The sequence below is a fragment of the Phaenicophaeus curvirostris genome, chromosome 2, assembly GCF_032191515.1.
Source record: "Phaenicophaeus curvirostris isolate KB17595 chromosome 2, BPBGC_Pcur_1.0, whole genome shotgun sequence".
Classification (NCBI taxonomy): domain Eukaryota; kingdom Metazoa; phylum Chordata; class Aves; order Cuculiformes; family Cuculidae; genus Phaenicophaeus; species Phaenicophaeus curvirostris.
The window spans coordinates 27558246-27584795 of NC_091393.1; the positions used below are offsets into that span (position 1 = coordinate 27558246).

At 39.8% G+C, this 26550-nt stretch overlaps 1 protein-coding gene across 17 annotated transcripts in view; it reads right to left on the minus strand.

Moving 5' to 3' along the window:
- Positions 1–26550, minus strand: part of MYT1L (myelin transcription factor 1 like) — a 333318-nt gene that overhangs the window by 2264 nt on the left and 304504 nt on the right. For 11 of the 17 annotated variants that reach the window (XM_069851546.1, XM_069851547.1, XM_069851549.1 and 8 more), the window contains 6 exons: positions 23529–23612; positions 22021–22242; positions 6337–6428; positions 4465–4574; positions 849–992; positions 1–522 (listed from right to left, as the gene is read on the minus strand). The exon at positions 1–522 is cut by the window's left edge and continues 2264 nt beyond it. In XM_069851546.1, coding sequence (XP_069707647.1) covers positions 382–522; positions 849–992; positions 4465–4574; positions 6337–6428; positions 22021–22242; positions 23529–23612 — 793 coding nt within the window. In that variant the 3' untranslated portion in view covers positions 1–381. The remainder of the gene's footprint in view (positions 523–848; positions 993–4464; positions 4575–6336; positions 6429–22020; positions 22243–23528; positions 23613–26550) is intronic. The other 6 variants (XM_069851560.1, XM_069851556.1, XM_069851558.1 and 3 more) reach the window with 1 other exon arrangement.

The window sequence follows — 26550 nt, forward strand, 5'->3', positions numbered from 1 at the left end:
TTTTTTGTCCATTTCAGTTCAAAATACTAAAACATTTAATCACTAAAGCATTAAAAAGAATTTACACTCTATTTATTTTGATCAGCTTACCTCTTCAGAAATATATATACCCCAAAAATGTGCATACATTAGCAGCTATAAACATTACATGGCATATCACACTATGTCAGCTTATATGAAAACGTACAAAATGTGAATGTATTCTAAAAACTATTCTGCAGTTACTATCTTTAAAGCAAGACATAAAATCATTATGAAGTCTTGTAAGCATAACACTGTTTCAAACAGAAATAAATATATAACACTTTCTGGTAAATTACAGCAGCAAAAAACAAGAGGCATCCTTTTTTTAAGCAAGACTTTCACCACTATAGCAGCTGTTCAGACCTGAATTCCTCTCACAGCCTGCTTTATATTTTCCAGTAGGGCTTTATTTTCTGGACTCTGATAACGATCTTGATTTGTATACATGTCCGTCAAAGTGGTCACGTAAGCATCAAAATTTTGTTCATTGATTGGTTCCTACGAGATATTAAATAGTAGTTCATATACAACTTTTATTTTCTTAATCGTATATTCATTTTAAGCATAACATATTATCAAGGCATATTGCCACCATTCCTTATAATATTTAAAATGCCTATTTAGTTCTTACTTAATTTTACAGGATACACTGGAACAGGCCCTCCATGTCTTTGTTAGCAGTTAAATGTATCTTTATGGTTTCAGTGTTGTTACCACAAATATCCGACTGGTTGATGAAACGTAAACATAAAAAAAAGACATCTAATTGTATGAAGTGAACTGAAGATCGCCAAATTCCTTAACTTGTGCTCTCAATCACTTACCATATGTGGCAGCTGGATATTAGCTAGACTATGAATTAAAGACTGGCTTAAATTGGCCAATTCATGAAGAAGAGACTCATTTTGCTGTTCAATTACTTTGTTCTCCTCTTCTATCGTCTTCAGGTTGCTCTCCATCGTGGTAATCTAAAATGGACAAATTTGTGTACAATGTAATATAAGGCAAGCTGTTATGAAGCATGCGCTTTCTGAAGGGAGAGATAACAGAAACACCAGGGAAAGGAGAAAAAGGCTTATTCGTTCATGCTTAAAAAGGTTTTGCTCGAGTCTGCAATTCTTATCATTGTTCAGGGTTTCTTATTCCTATTGCACGTTGTATGACTTTAACAGCGTGTCTTTTTAATATTGATAATACTGAATGAACCGGGATTTGATTCCACTACTGTACAGCTTTTCTTCTTGAGTTGAAAGGCATTAAGAAGGACCTTAATTCTGCAAGTTCACCCATGTGGTTAAACACTCTTTCTTGGAGCCTACTATACAGACATTCAGCATTTCTTATATTTTCTGCTATATATACATATACAATTAGTTAAGAATGCACAGCTCCTTGCTGCCAGTGTTTAGCTCTTTTTATGTATAATTTGATTCTATGCAAATTCTCACGCCTGATTTTGAAAGCTGAGCAACTGCCTGTGATTGTGATGCATGTACGAGTTCAGAAAGTTTTCTGATACATACAATGACTTGCAAGACTGAAGGAATTGAAGATAATTTGCACATAGCCAGGAAAGCAGGTCGTGGGGCCATGGCGCCAGGTGAAGACGAATGAGAGTGTGCCCTGCCTGTGTTCACAGGTGACCAGACCCATGTTAGCTCTAACCTTGTGTTGTGCTCTGCTTGAGCTAAAGAGCACTGCGGAGTGACGACTTACCCAAGCTCGTGCAGAGCACTGTGCTAATGAAGCTATAAGGATAGCTTCAGGTCGAGGGAGGTGATTCTGCCCCTCTATTCCTCTCCTCTGACGCCTCCTCTGTAGTATTGTGTCTAGTTCTGGAATCCTCAACGTAAGAAAGAGATGGAGCTGCTGGAATGGGTCCAGAGGAGGCTACAAGGATGATCAGAGGGCTGGAGCACCTCAGCTGAGAGAGTTGGGGTTGTTCAGTCTAGATAAGAGAAGGCTCCGAGGAGACCTTCTAGTGACCTTCCAGTACCTGAATGGGCTACAAGAAAGCTGGGGAGGTACTGCTTACAAAGGCTTGGAGTGATAGAACAAGGGATGATGGGCATAAACTGGAGATGGGCAGATTTAGAGTAGACATAAGGAGGAATTTTTTCATGATGAGAGTGGTGAGGCCCTGGCCCAGGTTGCCCAGGGAAGCTGTGGCTGCCCCATCCCTGGAGGGGTTCAAGGCCAGGTTGGATGGGGCTTGGGCACCTGATCCAGTGGGAGGTGTCCCTGCCCATGGCAGGGGAATGGAACTGGATAATCTTTAAGGTCCCTTCCAACCTAAACTATTGTATGATTCTATGATTTCAGATGAGCACTGGCTTTTGTCTAACTTGTCAAGAGCACATCCAGAGGTCACTCGCATCTGTCTATGCTTTCTTCTGTCCTTTCTTTCCACATTGGATGACAAACATTAACATCTGTTACAAAGTGTACAGTGTGCTTTTGTGTGTGTGTGTGTGTCATTTAAAATATGTGTTGACAAAAGGGCGAAAAAAGATGCCAGAGGAGTGGAAAAAATGCTGAAGAACACAAAGTTTCAAATTCTCAAAATAAGCTTTACCAATTTCTACTTTAGCGCGGAGAGTGAACTGTGGGAAGAAAATGACTGACATCATTTAAATGCTGACAGGAAGGCTGGAGGTTTATGCAGTTGTAGCAGGCAGAAGGGGCAAAGGTTCTTAAGTGAATATTAACTTGACCATGGATGAGTAAATATTAGGAAATTGTTGGCATGATCAGGCTTTCAGATATTCCAAGATGTGCCTAAAGTTTCATTCAGCTTATGGAAATAAGCTCTGTAGTTGATAGAAGTAACTTTGACAAGTGATGTGGCTACATAAAATAATCTTCAGGTATCTCTTGCTTTGACTACAGGTGTTTATGTAGCAGTTAATCCAAGCTGCCACTATTGCAGGGGCTTGGTTTCGTCACAGTTAATTGATGTTGAGCTATTTCTACAGAATTAATAGCAGGGAAAATACTTTGAAACTGGAAGCACATTCTCACTTCTTGTTTTGCTTTCAGCTTGTTCGTATTGGAGAGCAATGCTGTATAAAAATGCAAAATATCTTTCATAGGTGCTTGTTAGAGTCACCGTGCTGTGATAGTTACCCTAAAACCTGGTTTTTTTTGTGCTACAGACCAAAGTGAAGAGTCAAATAAGGCTCAGGTCAGTATGGCATGGTGCTCCTGCCTACGCTAACTTTAGTAGGAGCTGGCATTTTATAGATTTTCTAGCTAGCTGAGCACTGCTACTTAAATAGATTTTTTTTTTTTTTCATTTGCAATGCAGACTAATGCAAACACAGTGTTGGCTGATCAGGTTATCCCACTATTTCATTTAGTACTCATCTTAAGAAAACTCACATACTTAATTATTGCATTCTCTTGCAGAAAGGATGAAATTTCCCTCCCCATATTTTACTCTAAAACTAATGAATGCTCATTCGCATCTATTCTATAAAGAGGATAACCTGTTGCTTGTCTGAGACACACAGTTATCTGCATATTTTCAGTCCCCCTGCTCACTTTTATGGGTTTCTGGAAAGTCTTATGGATGTCCCAGCTAAGAAAAATGCTGCAGGATGACTTTTCACTTTATTGAACACAAAAGATCCTACATGGAAGGGAAGTTCCTATGAATAAATTTCACTGACACTTATTATCCTATGGGATGCAAATCCACGTCAAACAAGACTGTTGCTACTTCTAGTGTTGACCCAACTTCCACTATTTTCCCATCTTGTATCCCCTCCTGGGTTGCACAATGATTTTCTAGAGGTTTATCAGCAAACTTTTTGTAACATTCAATATAAATTTACTGCTGAAAATAAAAGGGACTGTTGGCTTTGATGCTCTTAATAGATTGGTAATGGCTATGATGTAACTCTGCATAATGGAAATGTAAATTGCTTATCTTGGGAAGAGCGTATGGATTCAAAACTGAGGCTTTGGGAAGTTTGATTTAGCTGGGATTTTCTGCTAGGCATGAGTGGCTAGTCAAGTAAGGAGAAGTTAAGTATTAGACCAGACTGCCCAAAGATCTTGGAATCTCTACTATAGGCAGTAAAGAACAGGTTACATAAGCATCTTTCAGGGTTGGCTTAAGAAGAGCTGAGGAGTAGGAAAGGAAAGAAGACTGGTAGACAAAATAAGCTTTCAAGGCGTGTTGTAGCTCTGTTTTCTAGAATCCTATTACTTTTTTTAATGTGCCACTCAAAAGTTTTTTTAAATCTGCTGCACCAACATGTGAAAAGCATCCTTTCAACTAGATGGTAAAATTGCAGAATGGATATTGTATTCTGATTTTATAAAAGGCAAATCAGAGAGAGAAATCTTAATATAAAAGAAGCATAAAAGGGAAAAATGTATTTCCTTTATTTCTTTTCATCAGGAAAACAAGCTGAATTTAGGGCTTCATAAAACTGTTACCTGAGTTCTGAGTTTAATCATATCAGCTTCCATCTGGGAGTTGGATTCATTTAGTTCTTTGATTTCTTCATCTAACTGTTTAATTTCTTCATCATTTTCTATACCTGTGTGATATAAAAATAAAAGGAGTATTAAAATAATTAAGCTTAAAATCAGAGTTCACTAAATCAATCATTTCCAAATTTGAAAATAAACTTCTTTCAAGTATTAAAATAAAAGAAAAGGAAGCATTCTTCAAACTTCTTTTGAAGTTAAACCAATGCATTTTCCACTACTTTTCTTTCAAAAAATGCAGTAATTTTCCAGCATGAGTGTTGAAAATGCCTAGAGGATCAGTAAGACACACCTTTTTCTTTATACGTGTTGATTTAACTTTGTTTTATAAGACATGCACCTGCAGCAACAAATTCTGTTCCAATGTCATGTGTAACTTATTTGAAAGACTGTGTCCAAATATAGATCTTCTGAAGGAAAATAACATATCTTAACATGGTAATCCTTTCGTATTACAGTATTGTCAAAATAATTTGTAATTATTCAGGTTTTTTTCCCAATGTGGTGAACTTTCGTTGATATGCTGAGATATATTGTGATTCTGCAGTTGCTTTTAATAATTTCATGGTTCAGAAGGGTGTTATTAAACAATGAAAGGTGGAATAATTTTCAAAATGGAAATGATTTCTGAAGTTTTATGGCATGAACACTTAGAGAACAGAATTTTAAAGGCACCTGCATTTTTAATGATTAAACAAGGAATAAACTGTAAAGTTTTATTTATTTATCCTTTTAATTACCATAACAAAGCATAAAATGGCCCTGGAAAGAGACCAACCTGTTTTCTCTCAAATCAAAATCTGAATTCTTAAACCTAGAGAAACTGGTGTTCCCACTCTCGTGTTTTTACTCTAGTATGAATCTTTCATAGCGTTTCCCACAGTGCCTGGTTCTGATAGAACGATGCTGGGTGTCCCCCTAACTACCCAAAATATCCATATACCATTCCTTACGGCATTCTTCCTGGGCATGACAAATAGAGCTTTCAGTTCTTCCTAGCTTGCAGAGTAAATTACATCCAGATCTTCCACTCACTATTATACAAAGAGCCAACGTTTTCTCCAGCTGTGCTGGCACTGTGGGCTGAAATGCCTCCTGGACTGGCTTGAAATGCTTTGTGTCTCTCAGAGACAACACCAACAGTTAAGACACAGACACAGACTAAGTGACTACATAAAGTTTTCCGAGAAAACTCAGGATTTGGGCACCTCTCAGACAAGTTTTTTTTTGGATGCTGCTTATTTGAATTGAAGCACCTATATTTTGCTTCTATTTCATTTCAACTCTCAGGGTGCTATGCTGACTTTCATCCAAGGTGGTTTCATCATCTTCCCTGTGACTCAAGGTTCCTAGGAAGGACTTCAGATTATTGGAGATGAAATGGCACCAGGCCATCTACATCTGCCAGAGGTTGTGGAGCCACAGCTCTAAATTAATTCAAGAGAGCTCATGAGGACTTGACACTTTGGAAATGAAAGCTTTTTCTCTTCTGAATCCTGCAACAAAATAAGACCAACTATCCGACTTTCATGAATAAGATGTGAACCAGATGATGATGTGAAGCAGAAGATGGTATATTTTACTTTGAAATATTTTAGTGTTTTAGATATGTATAGACATAACTTAGACCAGTCTGACCGCTCCACCGCTGGCTCAGATTTCCCCAGCATATAACCCAGTTCCACTTCTACTGACAGTGGATACACCACGTACACAAAGATTTATACATGCAGGGAAAAAAGCCAGAAGAGTAATGCTAACTCTAGTTTACAAAGAAGTAATATTTTAAAAAAGTAGTGATTAAAAATTTACCATTACTGGCCCGCTGCTTTATTGTTAACATTTGTTCTCCAGACAGCTTTGCTTTCTTCATTGCTGAAGTAGCTCTGGGGCATCCTGATAAACTGTGAACAGTAAGGAGCCTGTTAATTTTATAGGTCATTGAAAATAAATCTGTAATCTAAACGTGTAATAAAAACTGTATCAGAGACAAAGTTTATCTTCACTGCCTGATACTGAAAGAGCGTGTTAGTCTGCAAAAAAAAGGACTTACCAGCAGTGATTTCATGGTTTTACCCTTTCTTCCAGATTCTTTTTTGTATAGAGAGCTAATACAAAAGTCAGATGTAGCTTGTAAAACTCTAAGCCTGGGAACAGCAGTCAAGTTTTCTAAAGATGCAAAGCTCTTATTTAAAAGATTTATTTTAAAACCAGTTACTGTTTAAATGGTTCCCTTTGAATGTACACATCCTCACTCTGAACTTCCACCCTTTAAAAATCTTATTTTCAAACATGGAACTGAATTCTGAGAGAAGGAGATGTGAGCTACCTCTCACATCCAAGCGACTGACTCGTATAAACTATGCGCTTTTTTTGTGAATATCACCTACTGTGCTGTATAAATTGCCCTTTTTAATATTTTTTCTTAAAAAAGCAGTAATCATGTGTTGTTGAAACCCAAGAGAAGTCACACCCATAAAAATGACCTTGCCTTGATGAGGGGTATAGCTCTCATATGTCTGTTACACTTAAGAAAATAGACTCAGTTATTTTGTCTCCCATGTTGCCAAAATATTAAGCTTTAACTTATATTGTACAAAACAGTTTGATAGCAGATGCAGTCTTAGCAGGTTTTATTGTAAAAATAAAAATAATGATCAGACAGTGCTTGCTATTTTATAAATAATTGTATGCACCGAACTCTCCACCTTTTCAAAATCCATCTTTAATGTAGTTATGCTATCACAGGAAAGAGAAAAAACATAATCAATCTAGTTTAATGATGGAAAACTATAGTATTATTCTGAGCAAGCTTTAGCAGTAGTGGGAAGCTTAGTAAACAATTGTCTATTGCTTCAACATTTAAGCTTTCACAGACATTGAACCTCAGTATCATCACGTGCTTCTCATTGCGTGCAGTCACATTTATATTTCCAAAGGAAGACTTTTTTTCTACACCTTTTAATTGTGCAAGTTAAATTCAAAGCTAATACTCAAATAAATGCCTGTAATGTGGAACAAGTTTCTGAGGAATGTGGCATCTTTGATTAAAAGCATTTATTTAAGACCCAACTCTTTATTTAATAAAGTCCTCTAATTTAAGTAGGATGTTTAATTATTGAAAATGTTTGTCTGAAAAGCACAGGCTACTATTATCAAATGCAGCCATTCCAGAAAAATGTAAAAAAAAATTTTTCTTTTTCTCACCAAAAGAATCAGGGCTCAATCATAGAGTTATAGGATAGTTTGGGTTGGAAGGGACCTTGAAGATCATCCAGTTCCAACACCTGCCATGGGCAGGGACACCTCCCACTGGATCAGGCTGCCCAAGGCCCATCCAACCTTGAACCCTTGAACCTTGAACCCCTCCAGGGATGGGGCAGCCACAGCTTCCCTGGGCAACCTGGGCCAGGGCCCCACCACTCTCATGGTGATGAAATTCCTCCTTACGCCTAGTGTAAACCTGCCTGTCTCCAGTTTATACCCATTGACCCTCATCCTATCACTCCAAGCCTTTGTGAACAGCCCCTCCCCAGCTTTCTTGTAGCCCCTCCAGGTACTGGAAGGTCACTATAAAGTCTCCTTGGAGCCCAGGACATAGTTGGCCTTCTGGGCTGCGAGCGCACCTTGATGGCTCATGTCGAGCTTCTCATTGGCCAGGACCCCTGATATTAATATTTATCAATATGTACCAATATTTGATACAGCTTCAGGGGCAAAAGGAGACAGAAGATGAAAAGGAGTAGCTATGACTTTATTTCCCTCAAATATCTTGACGTTTTATTTGTCTTCCCATGACCAGCAGACAAAAGAGCTCAAGTTAGAGCCATTTCAGTGCTTTAAGAGTTATACGCTTTAAATATCTCAAAAATAAAAAAAAAAAGACCAAGAGGAACATGCTAGTTAGTAGTTTAGTGAAGGATAATGCTTATCCTCACATCAAGTTTAAAGCCTTTATAGTTGATGCCTGTCATAGGTTTTCTGCTACAATTGGAATGAGTGCAATCATGCTTTAGGGTTTTTTTTTTTATTTTAGCAAGCCTTTCACTGACTTTTACACAAACACAAAATACTGCAGCTTTTTCATTCCAGTGGAGAAAAAAATTAATCACAGTTATCTCACTTGCTTCTGCCATCATTCTCATTCACGTGAGAAATCATGCAAAAGAAAATATAAACACAGTTTAGTACCCTTTCCATAATAAAAAATGAATAATGCTTTCTTGCAACGCTGCTGGGAGTACTGCTGTAATAAATACAGGATAAACTGACTGAGCCATCACTTATCTCTGTCAGGACTGTGGATGCCACACAGCTTGAACTACAGCGTTTTGGTGGGGCTGTGAGGAGCACCGTTACCCAACTCCTGGCTCCCCCCGAGTTCCTGATTTCAGCTGTGAAGTGCTGCAGCCCCAAAGCTGCCAGCTGATCATCAGCACCTTGTCTTGTTGAGACGTAACGGGTCTTGGCTCTGGCTGAATTTCTACTGTCAGGCTTAATCTCTAATTTGAGAAAGAAAAGTACGGTCTAGCACATCGTCCTTGAAAGCCAGCCTCTGCAATAGGTTATGAAATACTGTGAAAAAACAAATTGAACTGTTAGATTAAAGTGATTTAGGGTCAGATCCTGCAAACCTCCTGCAAGGCATGTGCTAAAATTTGAGAAGCTCTCAGTTTTTGCTGGTTAGCTGGAGACATCTGACATCGTAACACATCATTTACAGTTTGTTGGGCATCGGTGCTAAACGGAGAGGTGCATGACTGAGACTTATAATGCAGCTCTGCTTTGCAAAGCATGGTGCTATCTATGCAACAGACATTTCTATATATTGTACATGTGCAGGACTCACAGGTAGAAGGGATGACTGGGATTTATGCCATTAAAGTTCAACTTGCAGTAGTGAGGCTTGATTTTACAAGAAGACTTTATAAATGGAGGCACACAGAGGTGAAGCTAATAGCTGTATAATCTCTGCAAAAGGAGATCCATCCACACGTACACCTACAATTTACCTAACTGCCCTGAAGAGTAGTGACTAGCAGAAACCCCATCATCTAGAAGGTGTGCCAGAGGACTATATGCACAAATTAGGATAAAGAGTATACGGTGATTTCATCTGTAGGGAGTTGAACATAACATGAAGTAATTTTTTTTCTTGATTAGGACTGTGGTGACAGTACCTGAAGAGGCACAAGAAAGCTGGGGAGGGACTTTTTACAAGGGAGTGTACTGATAGGACAAAGTTGGATGGCTTTTAATTGGAAGCAGGAAGATTTAGATAAGACAGTAGGAAGAAATTCTTCACCATGGGAGTGGTGAGGCACTGGCCCAGGTTGCCCAGGGAAGCTGTGGCTGCCCCATCCCTGGAGGTGTTCAAGGCCAGGTTGGATGGGGCTTGGAGCAGCCTGGTCTGGTGGGAGGTGTCCCTGCACATGGCAGGGGTGGAACTGGATGAGCTTTAAGGTCCCTTCCAACCCAAACCATTCCATGATTCTATGAATCTATGACATCACTTGAACCTATGTCTTGTCACATATTCAGTGGTTTTAGAAAATAAGGTGAAATCGGTCCCAAAATAAAAGGAAAATTAGTGGGAAAAAAAGTTTGAAAGGGACTTCTAGCTTGTGTTTCGTGCACATTTATCCAGAAATATAGTTTCAAAACAAATGAAGATGAGCTAAAACCCTGAACTGCTACAAGAATGTAATTGCTTGATCTTCAGGGATGCAAACAAGAGAGACCATCAGAATGGAGGTTCATTAATCAAGTGGAACCTCTGTCTGGGTGACTGATTTTAGTTATCTGGATTCCAGCTGTGCTCTGTTAAATACATTTTTTTTGCCTCAGCAGACAGATGCAGTTTCCTTCCCCTTGAAGCTAAAGGAATTGTACTTGTCTTGTCAACTGAAGAAAACATTTTCCAAAGAGAGAAGAAGGGATGTGGGAAAGGAGGAGACACAGATCAAAAAGAAATGCAACTTTTATATTTGGTGTGTGAAGTGCTAAGATTTACAAAGAAAGGAAGGACAGGATGTAAAAAAAAATACAGCAGAGCCTCAACCTGAAGTACCCAAAAAGCATCCCAAGGGCCAACTTTATAAACACTATGTTTATAGATTCATTGCCACAGAGATTTTTCAAAAAGTTTAGAGAAAACGAAACACTTGTCCTGCATATTAAAAAAAAACCACTCTCCACAGACTAGAGAAAGGAACAAGTCGCACTCAAGACACCTCTTATAACTAGAGGTAGATCCAAAACAAGACCCAGATGTGAATCTTTTTGAAATTTAGAGAAATACAGATCACAGTGAAAACTACTCTTTCATTTTGTTAATGGATGAAACCTTCCTTTTATGCCTAAGCTCCTGTGCTATTTGGTGATGTTTGAAGTTCATGTAAGAGATCAAACTCAGTGATCAAAGTAGCCCTTTCCTTGGTTTAATATTAAATCCAAGAACCATTCATTTTTGCTGTGTTGAAGGGTATCAGCTTTAGTGATTCCCTTATTCCCGTGAGTAAATTCTGCTACACACCTTAAAGAATTAAACACTCTATACACAACTCCAGCAGAGTTAAAAGGAACCCTCCCTACCCCAGCACTCACTTTTATTTACATTCAAGGGTGACTGGGTTTTCTCCAGCTTCTTACTGAGCTGTGAAGTAAAGGGAATCCAGGAGAGAGGTTTTGCAAACAAGCTACTTTTGTTTGTCTGGAGATTGCTGCGACTCAGAGAGGAATCTCTCCTCCTCTCCGCTGGCCACACAACCTTGACTGCCTTTGTGCCATGCTGGGAAAAAATAATCCGTCCAGCTCAGTTTCAGAATTCTTCACTGGAAAAGAATAATTCCAATTAAAGTGCCTCTTTTTATGTCTTGTTCCCTGCATAAAGGTTTTTTTTAGTTTGGGGTTGGGTTTCTTTTTCTGGTAAAATCATAGAATCATAGAATGGTTTGGGTTGGAAGGGACCTTAAAGGTCATTTAATTCTATCCCCTCCACCATGGGCAGAGACACCTCCTGCTAGACCAGGTCCATTTACAGCTCACACCTGGATGTTGGTGATGAAGAACTTCCATTTAAATTTTCAGTCTGGAGGGAAACATAAGTGAAAAAGCCTAAAACCTTGATGTAACCTGCAAAGTGGCGACTACTGGTCCGTGTTGCTTTCCAAAGCTGCTGAGAAAAGTAGCGGAGATTTTATTCTGTTCAATAAATTGTTGCACTTGTTGAAGGACTAGGAAAAATTGCAGTGCTGCCCAGGAGGCCATAAAAGAGCTAAAGTCATGAGTAAAAGAAAAGTAAGCTTTTCAAAATTATTTTAATAATAACTGATCTCTGTTTCAAGAAGACTTTCAGGAAAGAACTACTTGCTCATTTTAGAGAGGGAGAGTTAGAGTAGCATTAAAATCTTGTCAGTCAAGAACCAAATAGGCATTGGCATAGAGTGAATAGTCATGGTACCTTGGAGGCAAGAGGGTATTTGGGTTTTGTTGGTGAGGAGCAGCTGAGAGAGCTGGTCTTGTTTAGGCTGGAGAAGAGGAGACTGAGGGGAGACCTCATTGCTCTCTACAACTACCTGAAAGGAGGTTGTGGAGAGGAGGGAGCTGGGCTCTTCTCCCAAGTGACAGGGGACAGGACAAGAGGGAATGGCCTCAAGCTCCACCAGGGGAGGTTTAGGCTGAACATTAGGAAAAAAGTTTTCATGGAAAGGGTCATTGGTCCCTGGCAGAGGCTGCCCAGGGAGGGGGTTGAGTCACCTTCCATGGAGGGTTTTAGGGGACGGGTGGATGAGGTGCTGAGGAACATTGGTTAGTGTTCGATAGGAATGGTTGGACTCAATGATCCAGTGGGTCTCTTCCAACCTGGTGATTCTATGATTCTATGATTTAAATGGGTAAAATAACTGTTACAGCTTAATTGTGTCTATCCCTCATAACAAAAGCATAAAACAAGCATCAGGTAAGAAAAGCAAAAATAGAAATTATGCAGAACTGTAAACAGGGTGAAGCTGAAAGAAAAGGCTCTGAGAGCAAACTCCATTTGAAAGGAATTCCCCAGGGGCATAAATACACACCAGAAAGAGGATTAATGAGTCTTGAACTGCTGGAGCTGTGAGAACACTGCCAAAGTTGCCCTTCAGTTGGGCACACCAGTCCTGTGGCAAATTTGCACTATATATTTTGTTAATTAAAGTTGCTTAGTCAGCAAAGAGGCTTTGCGGGTGGGCTTCTCCCACGTGCTAAGGAGCTTTGACCTGTATCATCCCTGAACAGGGGAAGAGGCTTGGCTCTTGCATAGTCATGCAACAACTGTTCCAAAATCTCTCATTTATTCTTTGGCGAGTAAGGAAGCACTGCAGCACGTGGCGTGATTTACAGCTGGCCCTAGGACTAATTTACAGGGCACCATTGAGTGCCCCTTGAGCTGGCTGTTGCCCAGTTTATCAGCCTCTCTCCTGCCCTGTGACTGCACACAACAGGACGGATGAGCTGAAGACCAGGGGATTTAGTGGTTGATTGCACAGGGCACATACTGTGAAGGAGAAAAAAGGCTGAGACTTCTTTGTGTGTAAAGAGGTAAAGCGTATCTCTAGCTACATACCTCTGATTAGTGCTCTTCAACTGCTCAGAATTTCAAGTGACCTATTTAGGACCAAGCCCAGCTCACTTAGGCACTTAAAATGAAGCACAGTTTCTCTATGCACTTGTGGAGACAGCAGAGACAAAAAGGTACTTCAAGAGGAAAAATCATCCCACCTGAAATCTAAAAAGCCATCCAGTCATCTCTGCTTTTTTATGGGCTGTGTCTGGAATGAGGACAGAAAGGTTTATACTCAGAGAGCTTCTGCTAAGTGCCTGAAATCAAGGAGGTGTCATACTGCAAGCACCTGTACAAATTACTGTCTGCTGTCATTTGTCAGGTCTGCTCAGCAAAATGATTTTTCTTGTTTATATTGTGCAGTCTGCTTTTTCTAATATAAATTTCCTATTATTCTCTCCTTGACTTTCCTAAGGTAAGTAAAACTCTTAAGTCCTTTTAGATTAGTTCTCTGTTAGAAGCCTTCTAGTTTAATAGACCGTACATCTGATTAAAATGCTATTCCATCCTTCTTCCAGCTCGTAATGAAAAGAGCTGGCAGAGCTACCTACACTCAAAGGGTCTAACTCTTTCAACAACCAGGCTCTGCATCCAGTCACTTCTGCCTTTTGCCAGGTTTAACTGATCTGACTGAAGTTTTCCATTGTAGGTGTCTGGTCAGGCTCATTTTTTTTCCCCAACGTCATAGGAAAAATAACCCATTTCTCAGAATCTATTTGTATGCCATTGTTATGTCCGCATCCTTTGTTTTGTCCATACTGAGGGAAAAAAAGCCCCAGTGGTTCAGTGAATATCTCTAATTGTCCGTGATCTGGAGCAAGACTTGACATTTCACCAGGTATTACTCCAAATTTAGGGATGCGTTCTGCTGTCCTCAGGAAAATAGATGTAGACCTGGTAGAGATAGAAGCCTCTGACAGGTGTCACCTGGACACACTCAGTAGATCATAGAATCACCAGGTTGGAAAAGACCCACCGGATCATCGAGTCCAACCATTCCCATCAATCACTAACCCATGTCCCTCAGCACCTTGTCCACCCGTGCCTTAAACACCTCCAAGGAAGGGGACTCAACCATCTCCCTGGGCAGCCTCTGCCAGTGCCCAATGACCCTTTCTGTGAAAAATTTTTCCTAATGTTCAGCCTAAACCTCCCCTGGCGGAGCTTGAGGCCATTCCCTCTCGTCCTGTCCCCTGTCACTTGGGAGAAGAGCCCAGCTCCCTCCTCTCCACAACCTCCTTTCAGGTAGTTGTAGAGAGCAATGAGGTCTCCCCTCAGCCTCCTCTTCTCCAGGCTAAACACCCCCAGCTCTCTCAGCTGCTCCTCTTGTTCTCCAGCCCCCTCACCAGCTTCGTTGCTCTTCTCTGGACTCGCTCCAGAGCTTCAACATCCTTCTTGTGGTGAGGGGCCCAGAACTGAACACAATATCCAAGGAGCGGTCTTACCAGTGAGACATCTCTTCTGGAGATGTGAATTAGGGTTTGACTGACACCCCCTGCATGTATTTTGTGTGGATGACAACAACTGGGAGCACCTTGTCTCCTGCCAGCTCCGTTAAGGGCTGCAGGACCTGGAGCAGAAGGCTGCTGGCTGCGAGCTACGCTGGTGAGACAGCCTGTCCTCTTCTGCCAGTGCTCAGGAAAGCTTCTTGAGGGCCAGCTACCTCAAATGCTAAGGACTGAGACGTGCAGAAGTGAGACGAAAGGCTGAACAGGAGCAAAAGGGACAGAGATGGGAAGAGGGTCACCACAGATGCCACGGAAGAGGAGGAGGATGGCAAGATGAAGGTACTGAAAAGCAATTTTAAAAGTCCCTTTTCCCTCGAGCTTATGGGTCAGCATGAAATTCCTAAGTCAAAAAATCCTTTGTACAGCTGGATCCACCTCAGAGATTTTAGTTTAATATTTTCCTTCTTTACATATATTATTATTATTATTACATATAATTGCTATGTTTCTCTCCTTGCCTTCTTGGAGATGTCAGCACATTTGTGTGTCTGTCATCTTTTGATAATGTCACCATGGTGATGCTTCTCCTTGTCAGTTGTAATTACTGTTAAATGCAGTGAGTTTGGTTAATTCTCCTGTAGTCTTAATATTGTGCAACCTTTTCCTGCAGAATTGCAACATAGAGCTTGTACGAAAAAAAGTATGAGGTAGGAAACAGTAAAATAAATCAATGGCAGGTGGGGTACAGCAAGATTAAAACCAAACAAAACCTACCCTAAATAACTTTGAAAAACCTACCAGGGAAAAAAAGAGAATTAAAAATGAATTAATATTGACTCAAATGTGGCACTCTGTCAACTTAGTGTAGCAAAACATAAAATAAAGGATGAGAGTTGAGTTGACAAGAGGCCTGGCTAGGAATTGATGCAATCAAATAATTTAATATCTTGCATATTAAAGGTTTCTTACAGAGCTGAAGTTTGACAGTATTTACATTTCACAAATAGCTAAATGGAAGAACAAAAAAAAATTCCTCTCTGCAAAGTTTATACCATTTTCAAAGTTGTCATCAACATAGCACAGGAACACCTTTCGAAAGTGCTTTTCAACCTTTGTTTCCCTAGAGATATAATTGCTGGACAATTCCTCACAAACACAGTATTCCGGACGTTAAGGACATCTGGAGCATTCATCTGGCAGTTTGGATTCTTTGTGTTCTAAAGGATACTTGAATTATTTTTTGTTGTTTATACACGAGGTATTTTATCATGACACCTCATTTTCACACTGTGGTTCACTGCACTAAACCACAGTATTACCTTCTGCTGTCCTTAGTTTGCCCCAGTCCATAGCAAACGTTGCATCATTGTGAGACTCATTCTCTTTCTCGCCTTAAAGTACTTGTTTTCCTGCCTTAAATTATTTGTTTTTAACTGCAGCAGAGGTCGTGTCCTTCAGCCTTGCCTCACTCTCGCAAGCAGCCTGGCTGCCCAGAGAGGTCCTGCTGCAGTCTTGCTGGTAGGGAGAGCAGGGGTAGAATCATAGAATAGAATCACAGAATAACCAGGTTGGAAGAGACCCACCGGATCATCGAGTCCAACCATTCCTATCAAACACTAAACCATTCCCCTTAGCACCTCGTCCACCCGTGCCTTAATCACCTCCAGGGAAGGTGAATCAACCACCTCCTTGGGTAGCCTGTTCCAAAGCCCCCAAACTCAGTTCCAGAACTTTCCTAGAAGAAGCACTGCACAGGCCCACCAAAAACTATAAATAATACTCTGGAAGAGGGGCCTTTTGCAGTGCACTCACCATCCTGAGAGAGAGAAGGACTGGCGTCCACGTGGTGTCCACGTGGTGTCCTTGCACTTCTCTCCCTCTCCCTTCCTCTCCTTCATTCTTTTCCCTTAACACAGATATACCGTGCCAATACCAATCTTATTCCTAAGAATGCCTGTGCAAATAAATTCCTTTTTGAACCAATCATTTGTTTTGCCCAGTGGGTACAGAATCTGTAAATTTTACAGGGAGGCTCAGGGTGACCCCTGGAATGTCCAGGCTGGGTTGTGGCAATCATATAGATACCTATATATAAAGAATCTCAGATCTGATACAGCTTTACATTATATTTTCAGTTATTTAATAAAATTTCCAAGTTGCTTTCTGCATTTATTTACTAATATCAGAGAACTTTTTTTTTTTTAAAATACAGCTTTTATTTTACATAAGCTTCTCAACCTGCCAAATTGCCTTCTTCTAAATTGTGAGCAATTTAATTGCTCCATGCGTTGAAAGGAGTCACTGGCATTTAGTATCTCAAACAACTCAGTGAATTCAGAAGGCCAACCACGTCCTGGGCTGCATCAAAGGAAGGGTGGCCAGCAGGGCGAGGGAGGGGATTTTCCCCCTCTATTCTGCTCTTGTGAGACCTCACCTGGAGTCTTGGGTCCAGTTCTGCAATACCCAAATTAAGAAGGAGATGGAACTGTTGGAACAGGTCCTTAGGAGGTCTACAAAGATGATCCAAGGGCTGGAGCACCTCTGCTATGAAGACAGGCCGAGAGAGTTGGGTCTGAGCTCCCTACTGGAGTTAAATCATAGCAATTTTCCAAAGTAAAAGGAATTTAGAAGCTACATAGCTGTATCTGAAATCATTTAACACTGATTTAAATCAAAGTGAGCAGGAGATGGGAGAAGAACATTGTTTTAAATCTTAAAAGGCATCTGTGAGTGTAATTCCCACTGAAGTCAGCACAAGAACATTTTCCCTTCTATGCTGAGGAGCAGGGTTGCTAAATCCAAGTATATTCTGAGCAAGACCCCAACTGATCGTTGTATGATGCTGTTCAGAAAATTCAGAAATGATGCCATTCAGAAAAATCTTCTTAAGTCAAATATGAGGAAATAAGGGCCTGTTCAAGAACCAAAATGGAAAGCTACAGTATAATAACCAATTTACATTTCATTATTACCTTTTTCATTTACCTATCTACTGACTCCATGCTTACATGCCCTCCAATTCATTTTTATATTACTGATAGTTCACCTAATTTCACACTGGCCTCTCCTGCTAGCACAGGCTCCTTTTTGAAGTAGAGCACTCTTAATCCTACGCTTCAAGTACCTTCTGATAATACTCTGTTGCTATTCTTTCCTAATGCAAAACTCCTTGATAAAATAAAACTATTCATATGAATTTCTGCAGACAGACACGGCTAACGCGAAACAAACAGAAACCTTTCTTTGGTGCCTTTGTTCATAGGGTAGGATTCAAAACTTACTGAAATTAGTGATTTTTCCGATTCGCCACTTACTTCTATTTCAGAAGCATGTATGCACAAATATGCATTTATTTAAATTCCAGCCTATATGATACCGGTTGGAGTAGGTTTTGTCCCTGCCCTTGGCAAGGGGGTTGGAACTAGATAATCTGTAAAGTCCCTTCCAACCCGAACTATTCTATGATTCTATAACTAAGTATGGATTTACCAACATTTGTGGATCGTGCTGAGTGTCCAATGATATCAGTGGAATCACACCACGTCTACAAGCTGCAACAGCAGCTCGAGGAGATCTTTGCCTCAGAACCTTCTCTCTCTGTACACATGTATTTTTAATTAAATTGACAGTTGGCATCATTTTCACAAGCCAATCTGCTATTCCAGTTTTCAGAGTTTTACAGCTGCTTGGATAACAGCACATTAACAGCTGTTTGTGAATGACAGAACAGAACCTCTCAAACAGCACATTAAGGACAGAACAGATGCAATTAATATATGTGCTTAGCGAAGTCTGCAGATAGAAAAATATTTGTACTGGGGAGGAAAGGCAACCTATCAAGAGAGAACCAAGCTGTACTGGCAAGAAGGTAGACTTCTAACTACTGTTTCCCTAGGAGCTTGTACTGTCTCAGTTCATGGTCATAACCCTGCTTTCTGGCCACCCTTGCTGAACTCAGTTATACCTGCAAAGGGCTGCACTTAAGCCTGGTCTCAGTGTGAAGTTGCCAGAGCATTGCTGCTTTTCAGAAGGTTGTGATTGAGATTTACAGCTGTAGCTCTACAGTAAAATGATGTTAGAGGTAGAAGATGAGGCCACAGCTTATTAAACTTAATACACTACAGGTGTTTTGTGCTTAGGTAAGGAAACGCTTAGTCTGTAATTTAGGTGGGATTGAACTCCAGATTAGGATATCTAGGTTTAAATCTCTACATGGGAACTCTATGTCAAAGCTACCATGGAGCTCTAGGGCCCATTCATTTGACGAGGCTAACACTCTTCCACACCCCTTGCAAAGCATGTTCAGCACTCAGCTGTCATAATCAAAGCATGGGAGTGTCTCACAAATCTTCATTCATTATTTTCAACTCAATATGGTCATCTTGTACATCCTACGAACACTCTGAATGGCAAGAAATGTCTATTTGTAGTCAGGGAAATCCCACTCCCCGTTGATGCACATAGTGATTCCCTACCTGAAGTATTTTGTCCAGTTCAGGAATATTCAACATAGGGATATGGAACAGTTGGAACGGGTTGAGAGGAGGACTACAAAGATGATCAGAGGAATGGAGCACCTCTGCTATGAAGACAGGCTGAGAAAGTTGAGCTTGTTCAGCCTGGAGAAGGGAATGCTCCGAGGAGAACTTATTGTGACCTTCCAGTACCTGAAGGGGCTACAAGAAAGCTGAGGAGGGGCTGTTTAGAAGGGCATGCAGAGATAAAACAAGGGCAAAGGCTTTAAATTGGAAAGGGGAAGATTTAGACTAGACATTAGGAGGAATTTCTTCACAATGACAGTAACTAGACACTGGCCCAGGTTGCCCAGGGAAGCTGTGGCTGCCCCATCCCTGGAGGTGTTCAAGGCCAGGTTGGATGGGGCTTGGGCAGCCTGGTCCAGTGGGAGGTGTCCCTGCCTATGGCAGGAGGGTGGAACTGGGTGATCTTTGAGGTCCCTTCCAACCCAACCCATTCTATGATTTATGTTACAATTCTGACTGAAGGCAGGTGTATACATTACTGAGTGAAGTGAACAACTGTCCATGATCCATAGATTTCAGTCACTGAAAGTCCAATAAGTGCATCTCATTCACTTATAAGCAGACTCTTAAAGGTACATGAATTGTTCTGAAGTTCAGTTCTATATGCAGTGTTTGATTAGTTGTCCATATCCAGGTATGAAATGCCATTTGAGAAGATATATCATTAAGGCTGATAAATATGACACTGGACCTACCTTTCTGACCAACGGCTGGGGGATACATAAATTAACTTACGGTGTCTAAAATGGCTCCAAGTGCTTTACGTTGTGTGAGCAAATGAACTAAGCACTTATAACAACATCTTAAGAATTCTACAAGAATTAATCATATTTTACAATAATACAGCTTGTAATTAGTATTGACATAGTTTATGGAAGCTTCAAGAAATTGTTAACTTTCTCACAACAACTCAGAGTATTAGCACTTTGTTACATTAAGACAATTAAGTATGATCAGTTTACCTCAGTCAGTCTTTCTAAGCAACTTTCATCATCTCTAACAATGGATCTTTCTGCCCCCAAACTGGTCTTATAAGGTAAGCCTTTCACATGCCTCAGTTTCTACTCGGTATAATAAGGGTAGATTTAGATGAGATATTAGGAAGAAATTTTTCACTGTGTGGGTAGTGAGGTACATGAATAGGTTGCCCAGAGGAGTCATGGGTGCCCCATCCCTGTATGGTTGGATGGAGCTTTGAGTGACCTGACCTAGCAGAAGGTGTCCCTTCCCACGGCAGGGAGTTTGGAACTAGAGGTTCTATGATTCTGTGGTTAATGGTACTCAAAAAAGGACATGGTTGCTATGTAGTTAAATGTCAACTTTGGGTTTCTCAAAGTAAATGTTCAATTTTTTCATTAAAACGTTCCTATTTAGAAAAAAATAATTCCAAGTACTGTCTGCCCCTTACTTTGGGAGAACAGTTAAGTCCATATCAGTACATTCCTTTTAGAAGCTAGTTATTCTTGCAAGAATTTTCTCCTCAAAAGTGTGAATACCATGTAAGTACTCCTTGAAAGTGACCTCTCAGTAAACACATTGTAACTCTGAACCTGGGGTAAAATAATTTTAAAATTTTATTGACAAATCTCTATGAGTTAGATAAATGTCACAACATTATGAAGAAAGATAAACTGCAATACGATCACTAATACTGGTATTTTACTGAAAGTCTGAAACTTAAATCCACATGTGGACATCTGCACAGACAGTTGAGTCTTTTTACATCTGCCACTCCCTAAAAACTAGGGAAGCTGCAGGATGCGTAATATGTTTCACCACTTTGGTAGCACCTCAAGAAGTGAACCAAAGTGCCTTCATGGTAGATACCATACAAATACTGAGTAGAAAACAGGTCTGAATTTAATCAATAAGTAGGAATTATGTGCTCAAAGTATGGACAGGTTGCAGTAAGGGTAAGGCATTTGGGTTATGCTCTAACGGATTATCGAAGAAAGAATCAAAATAAATAGTTACAGGCAAGACAAAGAAGCAGCACACTTTTCACCTCTCTATCTAGAACTGACTGCAGAACAAGATCAGATTGGCCTAGTTAACTAAAAGGTACAGAAGTTCAGCTGAGGTCTGCCTAGAGAAGGGTGACAAATTATGCACATTGACTTGACTTAAATAGAGTTTTATATTAGGGATTATATAAGAAATTTGCTCTGGCATTATAGTCATGTTAAAGCTGAGATTCCCATCCAAAGCTCCAAGAACACTTCTGCTTCTTCATAAGCTGTTCTCTAAAATGGCAGCAAGACTTATGTCCAAGAGACTGGCTACTTTCTCTTCCTTAATCTCTTACAAGTGATAAAAAATGTTCTTTTTAAAGTTCTGTTATTTTTGCTAAGTATATGAAAACGAGGCTTTGTATTTCTTTTGTCAAATATTTGTATTCCATTAGTTTTAAATAATCTGCTGTATTCTACATTTATAGTTTTGAGTGAACATTTTCATTACCAAATGAATAAAAGTACTTTCTTTTTGTGGAACTTGTTCCTTAAATTCTTCAGTTCCATGCTCCGATGTTTGGGAGCCAACAATGTGTTCAACATCCTTGAGAATTAGGGCAATTTTAATGTGTATTACAAAGCCTATCCTAAGGTAATTTGTGCAGAGTCAGTCAACAAAGCAGTAGCAATTTTATAGTTACTGTCAAGCACTTTTCCCCCTTGATTTTTCTGCGTGTTACAGATTCAGGTCTTGACCTGCAAGGACTTGCATCAAAAAAAGTCATGTTTCTTGATTTCCAGTTATCCACAAATAAGCATAGGAACATCATTTTTCAAAGTAATAATGAAGTTCAGAAGGAACTGAGCAATACCATCACAAAAAGCTACACTTCAAATCTTGCTGATCTAGTTTAAATAATAAGCATAACTGAAAAGTATAGGCCGTAGTTACTCACCTACGATGAGTTAGAAAACTACCACTGACATGTCCTGAGCCATCACATCCTGGGGTCGGACATGACATTCCTTCCGTCTTCACTGACTTCCAAGAGAACTGTGAGCCGTTTAGGTACCCATCCTTTTGCCTTTTGGCAGCTAGAGGACACCCTGACGCACTGCGATGGGATGCATATTTTCCAGTTATATGACCCTGACCATCACAACCAGGAACTGGACATCTGGATAGCAGATAGATGAGATAAACTTTATTGTCTTGCCATCATATACCTGGCAGCCTCTACAACAAAGTCAAAATAAACCCGACATGAAAAGAAAAGAACAATCATGCCCTGTGGTCTTTAAAAAAATTAAGATACCCTGTAGTGGGTAAAATTACAAGCAGAACTTCACTAATATGTAAAAAAAAATGTCCTTTCATAAACTGTAAGGAGGCTAGTCAGCAGACAAAGTCACAGCTGTTGATATCGTGCAATTGCAACAAAAAGACTGAATTGAAGGTGTTCATTACAATAAATATCACACTGGAATTGAAATGTTGGCTACTGAGCTCCACTCAGCAGGAAAATGGCCAATAAAAACTCTATAAGCATAAAATCCTACTTAGTATAATCCTTGGCATAGTTTATTTATGTGTATGGTATCTGAAGACTTGTCTGAAGTTGTGAATGTGTTACTTGTAAACAGTTAGGTATAAAGTGATCATAGCACCTCATCAGAAATGCTGAGCACCTTTAACCTCTCTCTGAACAGGAGACATGATAAACTATGTGCCTAAGTCTAGATAGATCAACAAAGGTAGCTCTGTATTCATCTGCTATTTTTTCTTATTTGGGAATTCCCCCATACATTTGTTCTGTAAACTTCTGAAAACCAAATAACCAGTGTAAGAAGGAACGTACAAGCATTTTCAAAGTGAAATGTTTAAAGAAATGAAGTATGCTGCTAAGTAACACATATCTAAACAAGGCAAATTAATTTGATGTTTGTCCTATGCTAAAATAATGCTGTAACTCTTCGCTAAGGATCCAATCCTGAATGGTCTAAGCAGTCACTAAACCTGCTGAGTTCAGTGGCCACAGGTATCAGAGCACCTTGCAAGAGAAGCCAAGACCTCTTGGTAGGCATTTGTTCCTCTTGCAGACTGCAGAAACAGTCGGGGTTGTTCAGCGATCCCATATAAATACTCGCTTCTAAATTAACATTGATACTTTATTCAGCATGTACCTTTACCTAGGGCATGCAAACACATTTAACAGTTTTTAAGGTCAAAGATCTACATATATTTTTAATTTTATGTGAAAATCATAAGTAAAACTGTTTCTAAATTGTAGAAGATTGTATCCAACCAGCAGAGATCCATGATTTCCAGTTCACGCATAGAAATCAACGGGGCCATCTGCTCTTGGATAACTATTGCACAATAATAATATGTCTTAATAAAAAGCTGAAGATATGCATGACCTTGTAAAACACATGAAGGCCCTTTGACAATATTTGTTCTCACCTAATTGGCTCTTGGTCTTCTTTGTCTTCCTTGCTTTGTGCTATCCTGATTCCACTTTTCTTTGCTCGCGGACAGCCTGAAAGACTGAGTGAAAAAAACATTTCAAATTGCAGTTTCTTGTTCTTGGGTACAGTTAACAAGCAATACATTTTGTATCTGAAAAGCTGGCGGAATAGTTTAATTCCATCCAGTTTTCAAAATCAGAACTCAAGTGGTTTAAATAATGAGAGCTGCAGTATGCAACCACGAGGGGGAATCCGTGTATCTCTGTGATGCTGGACACACTGCAGACACTGTGCAGACCACACACACAGGCAGCCTGTCCTCAAGGAGCCAGGGAAAGCAGCTCTTAAACTCTCCGCCTAATAATCCCTCCAGCTGACTCAGCAGCAGAAGCAGAGACAGCTTTAAAAAGAATAGAAGGCAGTATTTCAGGGCTGAGAGACATTACATCCTCTGTATGTCTGAAAGAGAAGAAAGAACAGGCTCAAAAACCAGGATATCTTGGTAGGACAGAAGATTTCTCAAGGGAACACATTGGAAATGCTATCAAACCTCCTCAATTGTCCTGTAAGAATCCTATACAATAGTTGGATAAAAAGATATCAGTGCTCAGAGCCATGCAATGCCTTCCCAAGAAAGGGTATAAGTGCTCACAACTCACTCAGACAAAAAGATTTGGTAAAGACAAAGCTATATGTTAGGCTAAGCAATGCTACATTTAACTAGACACTGAGAATGTTGTTTTTAACTATGCAAGATGGAAAAAGATACATCTATTGCAAGATTTTATAAGCTCAGCTTTTCCTTTGCATATGAAGAATTCATTATTGAAACCAATTAGCAGGCTTGACAAGGACTTGAATGGATATTTAAAGATTTTCTTAAGTAGCTGCTATCCAAGGACACAAATATGTTGATCACAAAATAATGTTTTTCCTCTATTTAAATGCTATTTCCATCTTAACATATCAATATTAAACAAGAAATCCATCAGTAGAACACCATCTCTAAAGTATTGGGATGAGAGACAAAGTAGTGTTACCAAAGAAAAATTTCTGCGGAGAAAGAAACTAAAAAAAAGACTACATTTTTGGTTTCAGCATTAAAAAAAAATTTAAAAAAAGGCACTTCAGTGCTGTACAGGAGGTCCTGTCTTCAAGAGGAAGAGACAGAAACAGTAGTAGCAACATTTTCTTGTCTTGTCAAGGCCAGTGAGGACTGGGAGGAGCAAGCAGAGAAAAGAGTGATGCAAGCACGAAGAGAATTCTGTGTTGGTAAACGAAAAATAGACAAATACTGAATGATGAGGCTCTGGCCCAGGTTGCCCAAAGAAGTTGTGACTGTCCCATCCCTGGAGGTGTTCAAGGCCGGGCTGGATGGGGCTGTGAGAACCCTGATCCAGTGGGAGGTGTCTCTGCCCATGGCAGGGGGTGGAACTAGGTGATTTTTAAGGTCCCTTCCAACCCAAACTATTCTATGATTCTATGATTCTATGATTCTGATTCTATGACAAGCTACCTATTTAGTAGTGTAGGCATTTGCACTCTGATGGTTGGATCTGTGCTCTCATCCCATTTCATTTTCTAGTTTACGTCCAGCCGATCACTTTTCTTTTTAAAGCAAGGTTCTGTTTTTTCCAACTCTCATAGTACCAAAGTACCGTAGTTTCCTGCATATGATATATGCAGGAATATGATATATGATAAATATGATTTGAAAATAATACTCTAATTTGCAAGGACACAGAAACAGGAAGAACAGAGCCTGGTGAATTTAGAATAAGACGAAGCAAGGCTCTGGGGCAAAGGGCAGTTCACGAGCAGGTTGGTTCATTGCCCCCGTACTACCTGGACTGCAGAGAGTGAAAAGAAGAGGAAAGAAATTGCACATATCCCTATCTTATGTGTAATCCTAGTCATTCTCACTCTCTGAGAATAATCAGATCTGCATCTGAAAACTGAATAGTTAATAGAAATGCCTCGGAAAGCCATACTTTTTTTAGTAGGAGTACAGATGGGTATGCTTGTGGATGGTGACATTTTCATAACAAAATCTGAATGAAGAATTTGTGCTTTGACTAATGATTTAATGCGTTCTCCATATTACATCAATTAAATTATCACCTACTTATTGGTATTTTGGTGCATCATTTTGCAATAGATCTTTCTGCTCTGCCACTATGATTTATTACAGAATTCTAAGATCCTTTCAGGTCCTCTAAACAGACATCACCAACCAACATCTGCTGAGGTTATGATTAATTCATTTTCCCTATGACAGCAGATTCACCAAGAAAACACATGTCAAGGATGAACTTCTGCTTTAAATTTTTTTTTGTCCTATAATAACCAAAAACTATTACAAAGTAAACGTATGACTTCATTTTTATATCAGTGTAATTCCTTACATATGAAGATAAAAGACAACAAGGGAAATTAAACACCAATGTGTGATGATTTAACTTCTTGCATGTATTGAATGGAACTGCAGAGAGTTATGTCAGACTTAAATCTGCCTTGATGTTGAGGAGCCATTTTAAGTACAAATGATACCGAGACATCTTGGCAGCCATTTAGGAGAGAAGTTTGTCATCCTTCACTTCTGAAACTGAAATGATGGTATGAGAAAAAGTGAACAATAGTCACTAATGGAATATTGTTTCCACTAGAGTACTTCTTCTATCAACTTGTTGGAGTGGATCCAGAGGAGAGCCACAAAAATGATCAGAGGGACGGAACACCTCTCCTATAACGAAAGGCTGAGAGAGCTGGGGTTGTTCATCCTGAAGAAGAGAACGCTCCTGGGACACTATAGTGACCTTCCAGTGCTACAAGAAAGCTGGAGAGGGACTTTTTACAAGAGCATGTAGTGATAAGATGGAGGATAATGGGTTTAATCTGAAAGAGGGCAGATTTAGATTAGAGATAAGGAGGAAATTTTTTACTGTGAGGGTGGAGAAACCCTGGGACAGGTTGCCCGAAGAGGGGGTAGATGGCCTGGAAACATTCAAAGTCAGGTC